The sequence below is a fragment of the Anabas testudineus genome, chromosome 9, assembly GCF_900324465.2.
Source record: "Anabas testudineus chromosome 9, fAnaTes1.2, whole genome shotgun sequence".
Classification (NCBI taxonomy): domain Eukaryota; kingdom Metazoa; phylum Chordata; class Actinopteri; order Anabantiformes; family Anabantidae; genus Anabas; species Anabas testudineus.
Window position 1 is genome coordinate 6,374,902 of NC_046618.1, and position 15,321 is coordinate 6,390,222.

The 15,321-nt window shown below is 39.3% G+C and overlaps 1 protein-coding gene across 18 annotated transcripts in view; it reads left to right on the plus strand.

Annotated features, from left to right (window-relative positions):
- The window catches only part of rimbp2 (RIMS binding protein 2), a 76,593-nt gene that overhangs the window by 34,675 nt on the left and 26,597 nt on the right, over positions 1-15,321 (plus strand). For 17 of the 18 annotated variants that reach the window (XR_003297703.1, XR_003297704.1, XR_003297705.1 and 14 more), the window contains 4 exons: positions 3,957-4,040; positions 10,644-10,733; positions 12,396-12,518; positions 13,887-13,991. Coding sequence is in view for 14 of the 18 variants with exons in the window: in XM_026344098.1 (XP_026199883.1) it covers positions 3,957-4,040; positions 10,644-10,733; positions 12,396-12,518; positions 13,887-13,991 (402 nt within the window). In the remaining 4 variants the exon portion in view is untranslated. Of the gene's footprint in view, positions 1-64; positions 70-3,956; positions 4,041-10,643; positions 10,734-12,395; positions 12,519-13,886; positions 13,992-15,321 lie in introns of those variants that run through there. The other variant, XM_026344110.1, reaches the window with a different exon arrangement.

A 15,321-nucleotide genomic window follows, 5' to 3' on the forward strand; every position in this document is an offset into this window, starting at 1 on the left:
AATCCCACTGCCAGCCAGCGCTTTAACAGCATAATTGCAGAGATACACTATAACACAGCTACATATGACGTAAGTTCTGCATAGATTCTGCATACATTTAGCTTTACATGTGTACAGAGAAATTGCCATTCTCTAGGAGGAATTTTCTTTAACTTCCTACTCCAATTATGGAAACCAGGTTTCTTGTTTGTGTGACAGTTAAGAATAAGACAGTAAACAGGTTACTACTGTATTTCAGAAACAATTAATAGTAGTACACCATAAAAAAATGCTTTGACTGCACAGACTTGCGAGAGATATGGAAATAGTGTAGTAGCCTTAAATGCACCTATCTTGTGCCTGCATTTGCATTAGTGCCACTGAAGCACGAATGTAGCCTATATCTATCTTGAGGGGATGGTCTTTCTCATCAGTCTTCATCTGCTGTGCAGTAAACGCCTCTTCACTTATACACGAGCTCATTACTCACAATGGCAGCCATTTGAATCTTTTATCAGAGGGATTTTTAATTGAACACTGGCAAGTGTGTTCCAAACAAATGGGCCTCTGCAAGCCTAAGAGCTGTGTCTTTGAGTGAGTGCGTGTGTCTGCAAGTGTGTAAGAGAAATATCCATCGTGCGTGTTAGCACAATGTCGTAGCCGTCTTGTTCTGAAAACTGCACACATTAGAAACCAGCCCACATGGGACGTGGCAAGCTGTCTGTGGAGTGTGATTCACTCAAAGGAAATAATTTTGAGTCAACATACAAGTGTACTGTATGTATATTTTGTAGATTTTATATGGACTGTTACTATTTGTTTTCACTCTTTTCATAGTTTTGTATAGCGAACAAGAATTGTGGCACTTTAGGTGGGAAATTCCAAACAAACTACATACAATAGTGTGTGGCTGCAAACCTGCAGTGGCTAATATCAATGGTACAAACGTTATCTGGTTGTGTTAAATGCGTTTATTGTAAAAGCTTTACAAAGCCAAATCTTACTGTTCCATTTTATTCTCAATTATAACTCACACCCTAACGTGAAGTAAATCTCAAACATACCGAACATAGACTTATAGCTTTATCTTAGCTATACATCCTAATTTTCTGTTTGACTATAAAATCCTCACTTCAGATGTTCATTTATTTTGTACATCTTTCTGTTGACTTTTCATGTCAGTATAGTCCTCGAAAGCATGGAAATATCAGAGCATATTTGGTGCGCGTACTGTAGTTAACCAGGACCACTGGTAGACCAGCTATGTCAGATAAAGTGTCCAAGATTTAATCATTGCAACTGTCACTTGTTTGGGGTGAAATGCCACAAGGTTAGAGATCATGAAAAGGTCCAAGCTTTATTCCTTCTGCTTTTTCCTTGTTCTGTTCTTTGACCTTATTGCTCACTGTCACATTCCCGTCTTCACACAGAGGAATAAAAAGCAGATGTAGCAACATAAAAAAAAAAAAAAACATATTTGAAAATTTTAAAAGATATTTAAAGTAGTAAACTGTGAGTGCTGCGGTGAAGTGCACATTCATGCATCCTCATATGTAGCATGCATTGTGTGCTGTGGGCTGCTGGTTGCTCCACTGGTGCTTTTTTTAGTCTTGCCCAAGGACACATGGTGCCATGCTACCAGTATGTGTGTGTGTGTGTGTGTGTGTGTGTGTGTGTGTGTGTGTGTGTGTGTGTGTGTGTGTGTGAATGTGTAGCACACAGTGACACAGATAAAATCCTGTTTAATTCTATATGCTAATCTTGGAACATCCAGCTGCACTTTCATTCCCATCCGTAGCAAGGATGTTCCTCGTACACTTATACAAAGCTCAGTCTGCTTATAAACAGAAAATCCAGTTGGTGATGTAACACTTCCATGTATTTTGAAGCATATGAGCAGTGCAGCAATTTGCCATGCATTAAATGAATGTCATAAACAGGGTGTGTAAATGGGTATACCCTTCAATACTATATACACTCCTGCTTGGTTGATTAGAGTGAAGTCACAAAGAGATGTAATTCCAGAGCAGGACTGAACACACAGGCAGCTTTGATGGGGATATCCCATTTGCAGCTGTCTGAGAGCCCATCAGAGAACAACACTGTAGACTAAACAAGTCATCCTCTGTGGAAATTGAGGCAGACTTTATTCTTGTTTTGGCTCTCATCTCATATTGAAGTTAAGAAACTGAACTTCTTTTCATTGTAACTCCAGCTAACACAGCATTCAGCTGTCATCTTCATTGAAAGGCTGCTTGATGGAAACATACCAGGCATTCAAAAACCTCAGGAGGCAATATTACTGTAGGCACTGACTGAACAGTATACTATTAAGTGGCAGAGAAGATGCAATCTACAGTACATATGCTAACATATGTAAACCTTTAAGGAGTTAAATTTCAGAACAGACATTTAAAAATTTAACTTTGAGACATTTCAGCAGAGCACAGCCAGCGGAAGAGAGACTGAACACAGTACATTATTAGTGAAAGGAATACATTAGTAGTACCTGGTCATGAGGTTGGCTTCCATAATGCCCAGTCAAATCAGCACCAAGAAAGGACCAAAAGTCAATAAATCTAGACCAAAAGCCTTAAATCTCAAGTTTAAAAATAATACACAACAATCCAATTTTATTCTAAATCACCACAAATATGTTGTCAATTATAGAAGCAGTAGAGAGCTGGTCTCATAATGTTTAATCCCACACGGTGTGTAGTGTAGTTTAGTTAGGTAAATGACAGGTAAATGAATCTTAACTTGCTTCCTTCTTCCCTGCACATATGGAAACACTAAACATATTTTTTAGGAATGTAATTGCAAAATATCAGCCCTTATTTATCCAGGGAATATCAAAATATCGTCCTTATATCTTCCAACAAACAAAATATGCTGTGTCAGCAGTGTGTAAAGTGAGCAGGCTTGGAGAGATGTGACGGAGCACATACGCATATATGCCAAGGAGCAAGTTCTGAACAAAAGGGAAAACAACATACACTGAAATTATGGAGGCTGCTTTTGCCTCAGCTTGAACAAACACTGCATTTCTATTCATTTTTCATGATTTATCACTTCTTTTGCTGACAGTTCCTGCACCCCAAGCGTTTGACTTCACTATACATCAGCAGCTCTGAGCTCATATTTGATTAGTGGTAATGTCAGGTCTTGTATTGATGAGCTCAGTTGAGTTGATTTAGAGATACTTGTAACTGTAGGTTGTAGGGCAGTAGATCAGTTCATGTTAAGTTTTGCTGGTCCGGTGCGGGTGCAGGTTTGCCGATTCTGCTCTAGATTTCTTTACTACAACTACTTATAAACATTACATGCAGGGGCAAAATTTAAACTTCTCTGTTTTTTTGTGGTTAATAAAAATGTTGCTTTAATTTTTTTTAAAACACATAACAATATTTACGGTTTACTGTTAGATACTGACTGATTGTAGCTAAAATTGTGAATATGGTAAATGTTATACTTGCTAAAAATCTGCGTGTTGATTTGGAGCATGTTATCTTGCTGATATTAGCCTTCTAAAGCACGTAGGAGCCTTATGTAGAGCATCACAGAGCTTTCAGCACGGCTGTAAAGAGTCTTGTTAGTGTTCAACTGTGACTGGCCACACTCAGTGAAGGTTTTTAAACACATTTTCTTCATTGTGTTCCTCCTAGAGGACCACACCCTCTAGGAATATGTCCTCATCATGTGAATCTTGGAATCCTTCCAGCCTCCTGTCTGTTTCCAGACAATAAAAACATTTTCTATATCTATTAGATAATCTTTGGAAATCTCTCTGTCGCTCTGTTTCACACACACATACATACAGTATACACATAGACACGAACACATGCACACACTCACGCACCCAAATACTGCTGAATAATGAAATGCCCAAGCTCCTTACCCCCCTGCCTATTCTCACTGAGAAGCTTCTATTCCTGACAAACCGCAGCAGCCATCTTCTCCTTTTTTTCTCTCCCCAGGAGACTGAGATCGGTACCAAAAGGAAGGAGTGTGAAGCACTTGAAGCAGAGGTGAAGAAAAAGAATCAAACATGTCAGACTTTGGTAAGTGCTCCAGAAATATGCCCTGGCCTCTGAGTGAAAGGACGAAGACTGAAATTGATTTGTACCTGAAAGCATTGCCTGCTGTTATCACACACAAAAATCCCCTGAGAAAATGAGTGGTGGTCCACTGTAATGATAGCCTGGTTCTCATGCGATGATGATTGAAATAAATATGGGAGCAGTTAAGTGCAAGTTGCCATTAATGTGGTTTGGGTTTTTTTAGCATTGGAAACACATTTGAGAATGCGAGATACTCTTTAGAGGGGTAATTATCTTCTGTGTGTGATCATGCACAAAATACTGTGCAGTATATAATGCTATGATGAGACCGTGGCCATATTGGTTTCTTTTGTTTACTCATTAGTTCATGGAGCTCTGTACAACACTGCAGTTGTTGAAGTATTCAGAGCTACCATGTGTGTTTTTAAGAAATGGTTACCACTGTAAATGGTTGGAGATATATTAGACATGTCGTGTATTTTTATATGTTGTTTTTGCTTGAAGGGCGTTTTCTCACAGTGTCCTAGAAATGTCATTCTGCCTGTAGAAGTGGCTTTGACTCAGGACAAAAGGCATAGAAAAGGAAAAAAGATGAAGTGGAGAGAACCTGCTGAGAAGAAAGGAAACCCTTGCTTCTTTTATTTTTCACGTTTCATTTTGACATTTTATCTATGGATTATTTAAATGAAGGTCCTGTATTAGCCTAGTGCTGTTTCCTCTGTTGATAGTGAGAATGTTCAGTGGTACAGCACTGGTTGGCAGAGTTGGTGGGTAGTGAACTACTACTCAACTAGTAGTTAGTAATACTGACACATTTTGCAGTAGCTTGCTGGTTGTGCAGCACCATTCATATTTGCAGTGATTCAAGTATAATATGTATTACCCATTTTTTGTGTTGTTAGCTATTGAAACTACAAACAGAGATGAGATCGTTTTGTTTAGGACTGGTTTAGTTCAGGGAGTTTTCCAGAAAGCTGAATTTTTAAATTTGTTTTTGTAATATTTCGTACTGAACTCTTTATGGCATTTTTGCTTATTTTACTTGATAATTTAATTTATGTAGATTTTCAATTTGATACTTATTGTAGAAAGCAGTTTCAACTACTTTGTGTAAGTAGCTTTATTTAACCAAACTAGATTAGTCTCTATGGAAGCTTTTCTTCTATGATGAAGTATTTGGTATGATTTCAATCATACCAGTCCAGGTTGGTTGGTGTATTTATGTTTGTTTGCATATTTTTGCTAAGAAGATAATGCATAATCAGCTAGTGCTTGTAATGTAATACAACACAACAATACTCAAGGAAAATGGAAGCTGGTGTACTGTGAGTGAAAGCTTGAAATACATCTACAGTGTCTCTCTGCAGAATTTAGGATACTGAAGTGTTCAAAAAACCTTTCCACCTCGGCCAACATCTTGCAGCAGGCCAGCAGCTTTGAACTTATTTAAATGTCTTCAACACGTTGCTTGGGATCAGCATATTTGCCACCGGCAGCAGGCTGAATGTCCAGTACACATCGACCAGCAGTGACAGTTGTTACGCTGATACAGTGTATTACTATAGTGGGAAATATACAACTGCACAGATAAGAGAAGGAATCTGTCTCCTACAGCAGGAGGGCGTCAGAAAGCTTAAGTAAATGGTTTTATTGTAGTTGAAAGGGTTTTACCATTACAGTTTCATTTACATGACTAATCACTATATTACAATATACTGAGCTGGAGAACTGTGTGCAGCCTCTGTTTAAGTGTATTCTAAGAAAGACATCCTATTTCTGTGAAGCTCCTGTAGTTGTTCATGGCATCCCCATGGGCTTTACAGCAAAATGTTGAGTTTAATGTAAGCTGAAATCACTGGAATTTTTTTGTGTAGACATTTGTAGGCCCGCTGTCTGTGGTTTGGGATTTGGAAGAAACAATACAGGGTATTGTGATAAAAAAAACTGCTTTGTGAAAGTTGAAGTTCAGAAAAATTGATACATGTCTGTAACCTATAGAAGAAGATGTAAGAACAGAGTTGTGCAGACATCCTGGAGTTAGAGTTTTTCGGTAAAAAAACAGGGGATTCAGCACTAATCTAAAGAGTTTGGTCCTAGATGTTTGAATTCACCTCATGTTTTGCACCTCATGTGCCGTAGCGCTCCTCTTAAGATGAGCTGTCTTTGTGTGTGACTCTCTGCCCTAAATAAACACTCCATTAGGACTGTTTTCTTTGCTGCCCTCCTCTCACGTTCCCTGCCCAAAGCAGTACTTCCCTCCTTGCCCATTGTCAGATTGCTGAGTCCAAGGGAAACTACCCAAAGGACAAATTGTCCCCAAATGGTGAGCACAAATGGCAGGCTAGTCTCTACAGACTGCAGCACAGCTCTTATCTCTTCCTGTACTGAGCTCCAAGAACAGAGACGCAAACGCAGACAAGACCGATGAACACTATTGTGAAGAGATGGCAAGTTGACAGTCATGTCACTCCCTGTTTGGTCTAAACTGGCTCACCTCGCTCTCTCGTCTGTTTCTCTCCTTCTCAGGTTAAAGTAAGAAGTCCACATACAGAATTAGGTGCAGCTGTTAGCAATTCAGTGCAGCTGCTCTGCTGGTGGATTTTTAACAATATGTGACTGACAGCTGATACAGGAATATACAGTAATTTTACATGGTTTTACTGCCATGCTCTGTCATAGTGAGCTTAGCTCTTTTTTATAAACACAAAGTCTGACTGGGTATTTGAGGGACACTAAACAGTGGTATAACCATCTGGCACTTCCACCTTCCTGGGTATCAGGTTGATAGCAGGGTATGCTGGCACTAGCATTTAAGACCTGTTACCATGGCTCCGAGGATTAGCTGTGTCAGCGTCACTCAAATATGTATCTGTGTTAATTGAAAATCTATATTGAGGAAGACAGCCGGCAGATTCAACAAGTTCAAGAACTTGACTGTGAGCTCGCCTCTCAAATTTTGCTCAGTACCCAGTGTGAAATCCCTGCTTTTGTGGTCAGCTTTCATTGTGAGCTGCTTGTAAACACAAACACCTTCTGTCAAAGGCGTGATTGGCATCTCTCATTGCTTGGACACATGGCATGCAAAGAAGCAATAATGTCAGAAATCAATTTCCAGATAGAACCTCAGTCCTTTTTATGTTTTTGCATTTTTAGTAAACATTTTACTGTCCTTATACTTTATGTCTTATGATGTCTATATATTTCACTGTGTGCAATGTTGAACATTAATTGTGGTATATGACATTAAAATGGTTGCACAGTGCAGCTGAAGTCAGGACAATTAAGCTGCACAGTTGAATAACTTTGACTGATATTGTAGATGTTGCTACAGATGGACATCTTTGCTTAAATTGAGTTTATAACCCACTGTCATCTTTACTAGCATTCGTTTCAAGGTTGTCAGTGTTATGAAAAGGCAGTAGTAAGGAGGAAGCTAATCTCCTGAGTCTGCAGACCAGACAATAAGTACGTGAAATGTTTGTTTTGCTCAAGTGTTAAATGGCAAAGTTGACTCATCTGTCAGGCTTGTCAAAATTAAACACTCAGCTCAGCGCATCAGGCTGAGTCAGACTGTGTCTGGACAACGCACACAACTGCGTCTTCTCTTTTTTCAAACACAGCAGTAACCAGGTAACCCTTGCTTTGAATGGCTTCAGCACACCTGTCATTTGTCATCAAGTCTGTCACACTGCTCTGGAGTGATTCTGCTCCACTCTTCCTGTAGGACTTTAGTGGGTTTCCTGAGGATTTTCCAGAGGTTTCCTATTGGGTTTGGCTAGCTATTTGATTATTTCAATGTTTTCAGTTTCAAGGAACTGCTTTACCCGTTTCACTGTGTGAGAAAACATTCCTCAAACCATGACACTTCCTCCTCTACTACTTTACACACTTTGGGTTCAGTCTTCCCCAGTTCATTGACAAACAGAATGTGTCCAATTGGACCCAAATAAGGGTGGAGAGTGGGCTTTCAGTCCAAATGCTCTTAAATGTTGAGACACTTTATTGAGACACTGTATGACGAGACAGGTCCTTATCCTGCTCAGCACTGAACTGGCGAGCAATTCCAGCTGCAGTGTTGAACTGATTGCCTATTGACATCCTCTCTTACACTTGTCTATCGTGGACGACCCGCCTTCCTGGGGGACTTGTAGGAGTTTGTGACCTTGTGAAGATGCAATATACTGGAAATCACAGATTTAGATTTTTACCAACTTCTCTTGCTATGGCTGATCATCATTGTCATCCCTAAGAACGACTTACCATCTCGCAAAGTCTGCCTGTTAAAAGGGGTTTGTCAGATAATTAAGGATATTAGCACCAGGTGCTAAATAAACACCAATAACAAATGATTTTACTCCTGTTTAGATCATTTTAAATAGGAGTAAACAGTGACCTTGATATTTATGAAATTGTAGGTTTTTGTCTAATTTTGATCTCCAGTGTATATATGTATATACCTGGCAAATCCTCACCTCAGCAGAAAATCTTTGGTTTTGAGCTGAATAATGTTAGAAGGAGCTCAATGTAGGCCACAGTAATTGTGCACAGTTTTTTTTCTACATCACTAGGCTCACAGGTTCCCCATAAAAATGTGTCTTGCCAGGAGATTATGACGTATACTGATCTGTTTAAAATGATAACATGTCAACAATACAGGAGAGAAACAGCAGATTTTCTGTGTTCACTACTGTTTGGTTTGCATCACTAAGTATACACCGTCACGTCCAAACATTCCCAAAATGAGGATGACAGTCATGCTGAAAATCCTAAATCAACAACAAGTAAAGTATTTCAGTCCACTGTTCTCAACAGTGTCCATATAGTATAATGTGAGCTCTCTGTTTTCAGTAGCTGTTTGTCCTTCTGAATGAACACCTGGAGGGTTAGCAAGCCCGCATTAGCTCTGAATTGAAGGATCAATGGATATGAATAGAAATGCCAATACAATCTAGTACTTGTATGGGAAGCATTAAAATTGACTGGACACAATTGATGCAGGTTTAAATTACTTTTTTTTGTTTGTTTTTTTGGATGAGACAGAAATTAAATCAACGGAAAAGCAGCAGATCTCAGATGTGACCATTGTACTGTCTCTAGGCTATTGTTTGTCCTTCACAGTGTTTCTCCTCTATGGTATGCCTATCTGCACTTTATACAGATTATTCATGTCTATATCAGAATTTACTACTATCATTGTTATTAGTATTGTGAGTAGTAGCAGTAGTAGTAACAGATCAGTAATATTAAGTGTTATGTGTATATTATATACTTTATACTTAATACATAATAAGAAAGATGCAATACAACTAGTATAAACATATTCATATTAAATAATAATGCTTAATAGATATGGTTACTATGGCTTGACATTTAGTTATAATGCCACATAATGCTTGCTAAAAAAAGGTTGACTACACACTATTACTTAAATGCAACCTTATACTGTATATATAGTGTACATGTGCCATCTGGAAACAAACAACAATTAACTGTTGACATAAACAACAAATCAAAAAAGACTAAGTTCATTAAAAACAACAGGCCATTTTCACTGCAGACGTTTGACTTAGCTGGGAAAAGCACAGATGGCTCTGTTCTACTCAAGATTCCCACTAAGCCGTGACAGTGAGCCAACATGCACAATACCAGGACCCTGATACTGAAGCAGCTAAATGAATTCAGCCATCAATCATTTTGTTTACCTCAGATTTTTCCTATTGTAACACGTGAAACTTTTACTCTAAAAAAATCTGACTATGACTATGACTCTATGACCTCACTGTGACCTCAACATATAGTAGAATTTTCATGTTTCTGACAGAAATTATCACTGTAAAAGTACAAATCATGGCAGAGCTGCTGTATTAGATTGCATTGGTTTTTACAGGCGTTCTGAATAAAGTGGCCAGTGAATGTATATTTACTCTTTTATCCATTTACCCTTTGAAACATCCTTCATAAGTAAAACATAAGCAAGCTGGCACAGGGGCACCATCACTATCCATTAGGAAGCACTGTATTTACTGTAAATGCAACGTGCGTGAGTCGGTACGTTTCTTAGCTGACAGAACAATACTTGGCCTACATACTGCCATAGCTGCACTGAATTGCACATCTCCAGTTGATAGCACAACGTGCATGCACCACAAGCCTCATGACTGTTGACGTAATTTAATTAAGTTTCCCTCCTCTGTAATGATTTTTTTTCTTTACCCTCAGCTCTACACACTTGGTAAGAAGGAGTGGAGAATTTAATTTGTGTGTTTGTGTAAGATTAGGAAGGCATCACAATACATATTTGATTTAAAAACTCCAGTGAACAAGGCATTTTTCATAGTTTCTCTTATTCTAGTTCTATTCCAGTGTAGATACAAGACAGTGTTATCAAAACTAACGTGACAATATTATTATTTTTCTGTAGTAGGCTAAAATGGCAGCTTTCAGTCTTGTTTCTAGAACATACTAGACAACCTCAAGCAGTCTCCTCAGATGAATAATGCATAGGCTATCTCTAACAACATGCTGGGTCTGAGTGCTGTGCTGTGGTCTAATCATGGTGACTTCTTGGAATCTAAACACTTTGTTTGTGCCTCTTTTGCCTAGGAGAATGAACTTCAAGATTTCCTCCAGGAGAACAATCACTTGAACCTCCAGTTGTTCAACAATAGCCAAAAGGCATTTGAATATGAGAAGGTAAGAAGGAATGAGAACCTGGTTTTGACTTTTCTGTTACAGTGTACGGTACATGTTAACATTGCTCTATTTACACATGCAGCGATTTTAAGCTCACATCTGTCCTTTAAATACATCAAAAGCACATTTTAACCATATCATACTGTTTCTTCACATCCTCTCTGGCTTACACTGTCACACTGGTGACTTTCTGTACCATATTTAGCCATACTTGCTCTATAATGTAGGATAAATAGAGCTCATATATTCTTTTACAGCTTTCTCACCTTCCTTTTAGCCCCAAGACCTTAGATCCCTTCAGAAATGATTTGACAAAGTCAAAGCAGATCAACAAACACCGAGCACCAAGCCATTCTCTGTGTATAGGGAGGCACTTTTCTGAAGGAGCTGATTGGCAGGTAGTTTGTGTCGTGGTTGAAGAAGAGCAGGGTGCTGGTTATTGATGTCTTATCAGGACTGGGGTAGATCTCGAATCAGGAATCCTCCACTGTTATCACATTGACGGGTATGAGAACAGCACTCTGCAGGGCAGCTTAGAGATTAGTCCTCACTCACACCTCAGTTTTCTGATCCCTGTTGTCACTGAGCGAACTAGGAGTGTCTACCAATGACACCTCCCTCTACCCATAATAGACTATTGACCTGCTTCTCCTGAATCCAATGTAATTTTGTTCGATCGGTTTACATTAGGTCTGATAGTCATTCCTGTCCGTGCAGATAGTTTTTACTGTGTGGACATGGGACAGACTCACTGTGCTTTGCTTTGCTGGTGTCTGTTGAAACGAGCTCCTTGAGGAATTATTAGTCATTCATGGCTGCTTTAGGATTTAGTTTTTAAAAAGTTAATTGAAAAATGCTGCCACTTACGTACAACTGGTCTGTGGGAAACATACTATGAAGAATATGTCAAAAGAGATATAGTCACACATTCCATGTTTCAATATTGTAAATAATGTCAATATTGACCTCACTGACGTTGGTTTGGTGCACTGTGTTACTGTAATTTGCAATTGCTTAGTTTATCTTAATGCTTAGTGCTCGGTTTAGAGATAAATTATTAAAACATTAATAATGTATTAATGTTTTGGTCGACAGCCACTGGATTATAAAAATATTTAAAAGCTTTTTTCGCAGGTAGCTGCAAGTCTGACCTGTATGCAATGCATGCTCCTTTTGAATGCTAGAAATAGAATATTATACTACATAGATCATAGTATTGTGCCTAAATTCAATGCATAAAAGAGGTGCACAGTTGCAGTGAAATTTAATGTGAAAGTCTAAATCTCATGATATATAAATATTGGTATCATTTGACAGCTAGCTATATGAATTGTAAATCCACAACCTAACAAGTAATTCTTTTTTTAAGATGCTGACTCTGCAACACTCTCTCCTCTATCTTTAGTGTGAATTTTCCAGCACTAATTAGTAAACGCATCATTTTGCTACACTGATACCACCCTGTAGTGACTACACTGATTTTATAGTCTGCAATTGTGCATTTCCTTTAATGTAAAGATCTTGAAATAGGTTTTATTATTCCCTGTGTGCTGTATTCCCATGTTTCTCTTAATAGTTTTACATCATATTACAGTGATTGTCAGTAATCCACCAAAAAGTAGCAATGCAACAGAGAAAAATAGCTTGTCCTTATTTGCACAGGTGAAGTCTGAGTATGCCCAGCTCAAAGAGATCCTTGGTGCTGTGACAAAGGAGAGAGATTTAGCCGTGTGGGAGAGGAACCAGCTCCAAGGCAAACTGGAGAACCTAGAGCAGGTGCTCAAGGTGAGGAAGCCAGCTGCAAAGGTCTCAAGATTGTGTGCATTTCTAATTTTAGTATTCCATCCATCCCGGGCTCCTAATTTAGATGTTTTTACGCAGCCTAACCCTTTGCCAGTACCTCTTCTCCTACCTGTGCTACACTACCTCCACCTCGTTATCTTCCGCTATACTATCTAATGTCCCTGAAATGTCTGTTGCCTTCCAGTGTCGTGTTGGGAGGTCTGACCAGGAGCTGTGAAAGAGTAGAAGCTCGGAGCAGTCCCCTCCCTTCCTTTCCTATTCCACCCTTTCATGTTGTCCTACCTTCCATCTCCTGACTTCCCTTTGTCCCCTCTCCCCTGCTAGATTTTTAAGGTATCACTGCTATGTCCATCTGTCAGGGAGCAGTCCTGTTCAGTCCCATTCTGAATGCTTTCTGTCCACCTCAGTGGCTGTGCTTTTCTCTCCCTTGATCTGTGGGCTGCTTACCAGATATTCGAATGTTCACCTGGCTATAAGGCCACAGCACTGTGGAATGTGACTTTTGCATGAGGCAGGATAAAGAGTTTGGCTTAACAATGATGGGATGGGAGGAAGATGAGATAGAGAGACTGGGTCACCCTTCATGATGATAATGTCACCTACAAGTTTGATGACATTACCTATCTTAGACCTTAATTTTTACTGGCATGAAAATGTCATGATGCTTCTTTCACCTTACAGTGTTGCAAATATTCACTTACAGTATAGTGGGAGCAGGGATGTGACTGGATGACATAGGCATATTGTGTTATGAAGAGCCTAGCATTCAGTCCCCTGTATTGTATGGCTTTTTTTGTTGTTATGGATGACCACAGACAAGTGAGCACGCTGTTGAGTTTGCTCACCCTTTTCATGTAACTTAAAACTGTATTGATCATGCAAAGACAATAGCTGAGGACAGCTTTTCAAACAGTCCCAGTGAACAGACTTTGAACAGGTATTTTGTTACCTAAAGGGGGCAGCAAACCTGATTGTGGATTGATGTTAGTTTCTTGTTCACAGCAAAGCATCTCTAGCCCTCATCCATAAGCACCTTTGTGCAAAATTGATTCTGATATCTCCTGTGGATCATTTGACATAAACATGTCCTCACATGGCATTTGCTGTGTTGCATAGTTTATGTCTTTCCTGTTTTTAAGGGTTTAAAGCTCAATACACAGCCTCTGTATGTGTGATGTATATGCACATGTAACACCTGTGTTGTCTCTGAGTGTGGAGTAGAAGACTGGAGATGCATTTTGTGTTGGCTCAGTGCCACAGGATTTTAGTTCCACTAACAGCAGCCCTCTCTATGCTCCCCCCCACAATCCTCACCCTGGCTCTCGACCCTTGCCTCCCTGCCGTGGACAGCATATGCGTGAGGCTGCGGAGCGGAGGCAGCAGCTAGAGTTGGAGCATGAGCAGGCCTTGGCTGTACTCAATGCAAAGCAGCAGGAGATTGACCTTCTTCAGAAGGTAAGGGAACTCAGGTTACATAACACTCACAGCACTAGAGGGCTGGGCGTTCTTGTCTGTCTAGCCTGTGCCTGTGTCACGGGCCAGAGACCTTTTTGTTGAGAGATACAAACAGTCCAACAAAGGTGAAAGTCAACTCAAAGACTGTATTATAAAGAGCAGAACAAAGAATAGTGCTCTCTATAGGCTCTATCGTCATCACTGGCACTACTGGAGCTTTCCTGACACATCCTCTTAACTACATCTTTCAGCTGTCTGTCACACTCCAAACCCCAACATTTCAGGAGCAGTCCTCCTGTTTGTTAGAAATGAGGAAATCAAACACTCAAAACCCAAAGTAGATACGACACTTTTTAGAGGCTTGCTTAAACAAAATGCTGGCCCAGACCATTTGATAGTTGGGCCTCCTCTTCTGTGCACTGGAGCTGACTGTAATGTCAAAGCAAGGCCAGCAATGGCTGAGATCGCTAATAGTGTGAGCATGATAAGAATTGTCACCAATGTCTTCTCTGGAAACAGAGTGTGTACCCCAGTGTTGCTGTTGCGGCAGTGTTGCTCTAACTTCACAGTCAGCCTTTCACAGGCTGAGTTCTCAGCTTTTTTCTCTCATTAACCACAGCTCATTACTGCCTTATCTTCTTTCAGACACTTGCTGCTCTCTGCATTCCTCTAAATTAATTGCTTGCAAAGTAGCTATATGTATGTCCACAAATGCTCTTATGTTCATGTGGAACACTTGTTTGTATCATCAGATGTTCCCATAAGAAAAATAATATGTAATATTCTATGTTTCTGTTTTATATTTTTCTGAAACATTTTTGTACAAGTACTACTGCTGAGGCTATGTGTCTCATTTATTAGAAAGAAAATGGAAACTTTTTGGTAATTAACAACGCAATACCAGTTAAGTATCAGAAATGTATGAGAAAAAGAAATAACAGGACATTTTAACTACTGTGCAGGGGTGTCATATTTAAAAGATATAAGAATGGCATCTGCCTTCTCATCTACAGAATCTGTCTGCCAGAAAGTGAACATATCCATTTAACAGAAAAACAAATAAATCCTTTAAATGTAAGAGCTGGTTTTAGCTTTGCTGGAAAATTAAATCACATCTACTTGTGTATTTAAAAAATAAGGAATGTAACTGTTTGGACATAACTTGGACATAGCCCCTGGGCAGGTATTAGAAAACCATGGGATGCATGGTCTCAGGCATAGGTAAGTATACTAAACCGAATTCCAAATGCTTCTGTAATTGAGTTAAGTTCATTGTAAGCACATAAATGTTTCATGTCACATAACTCAGTGTTTTGTTAGTTAAGGTATG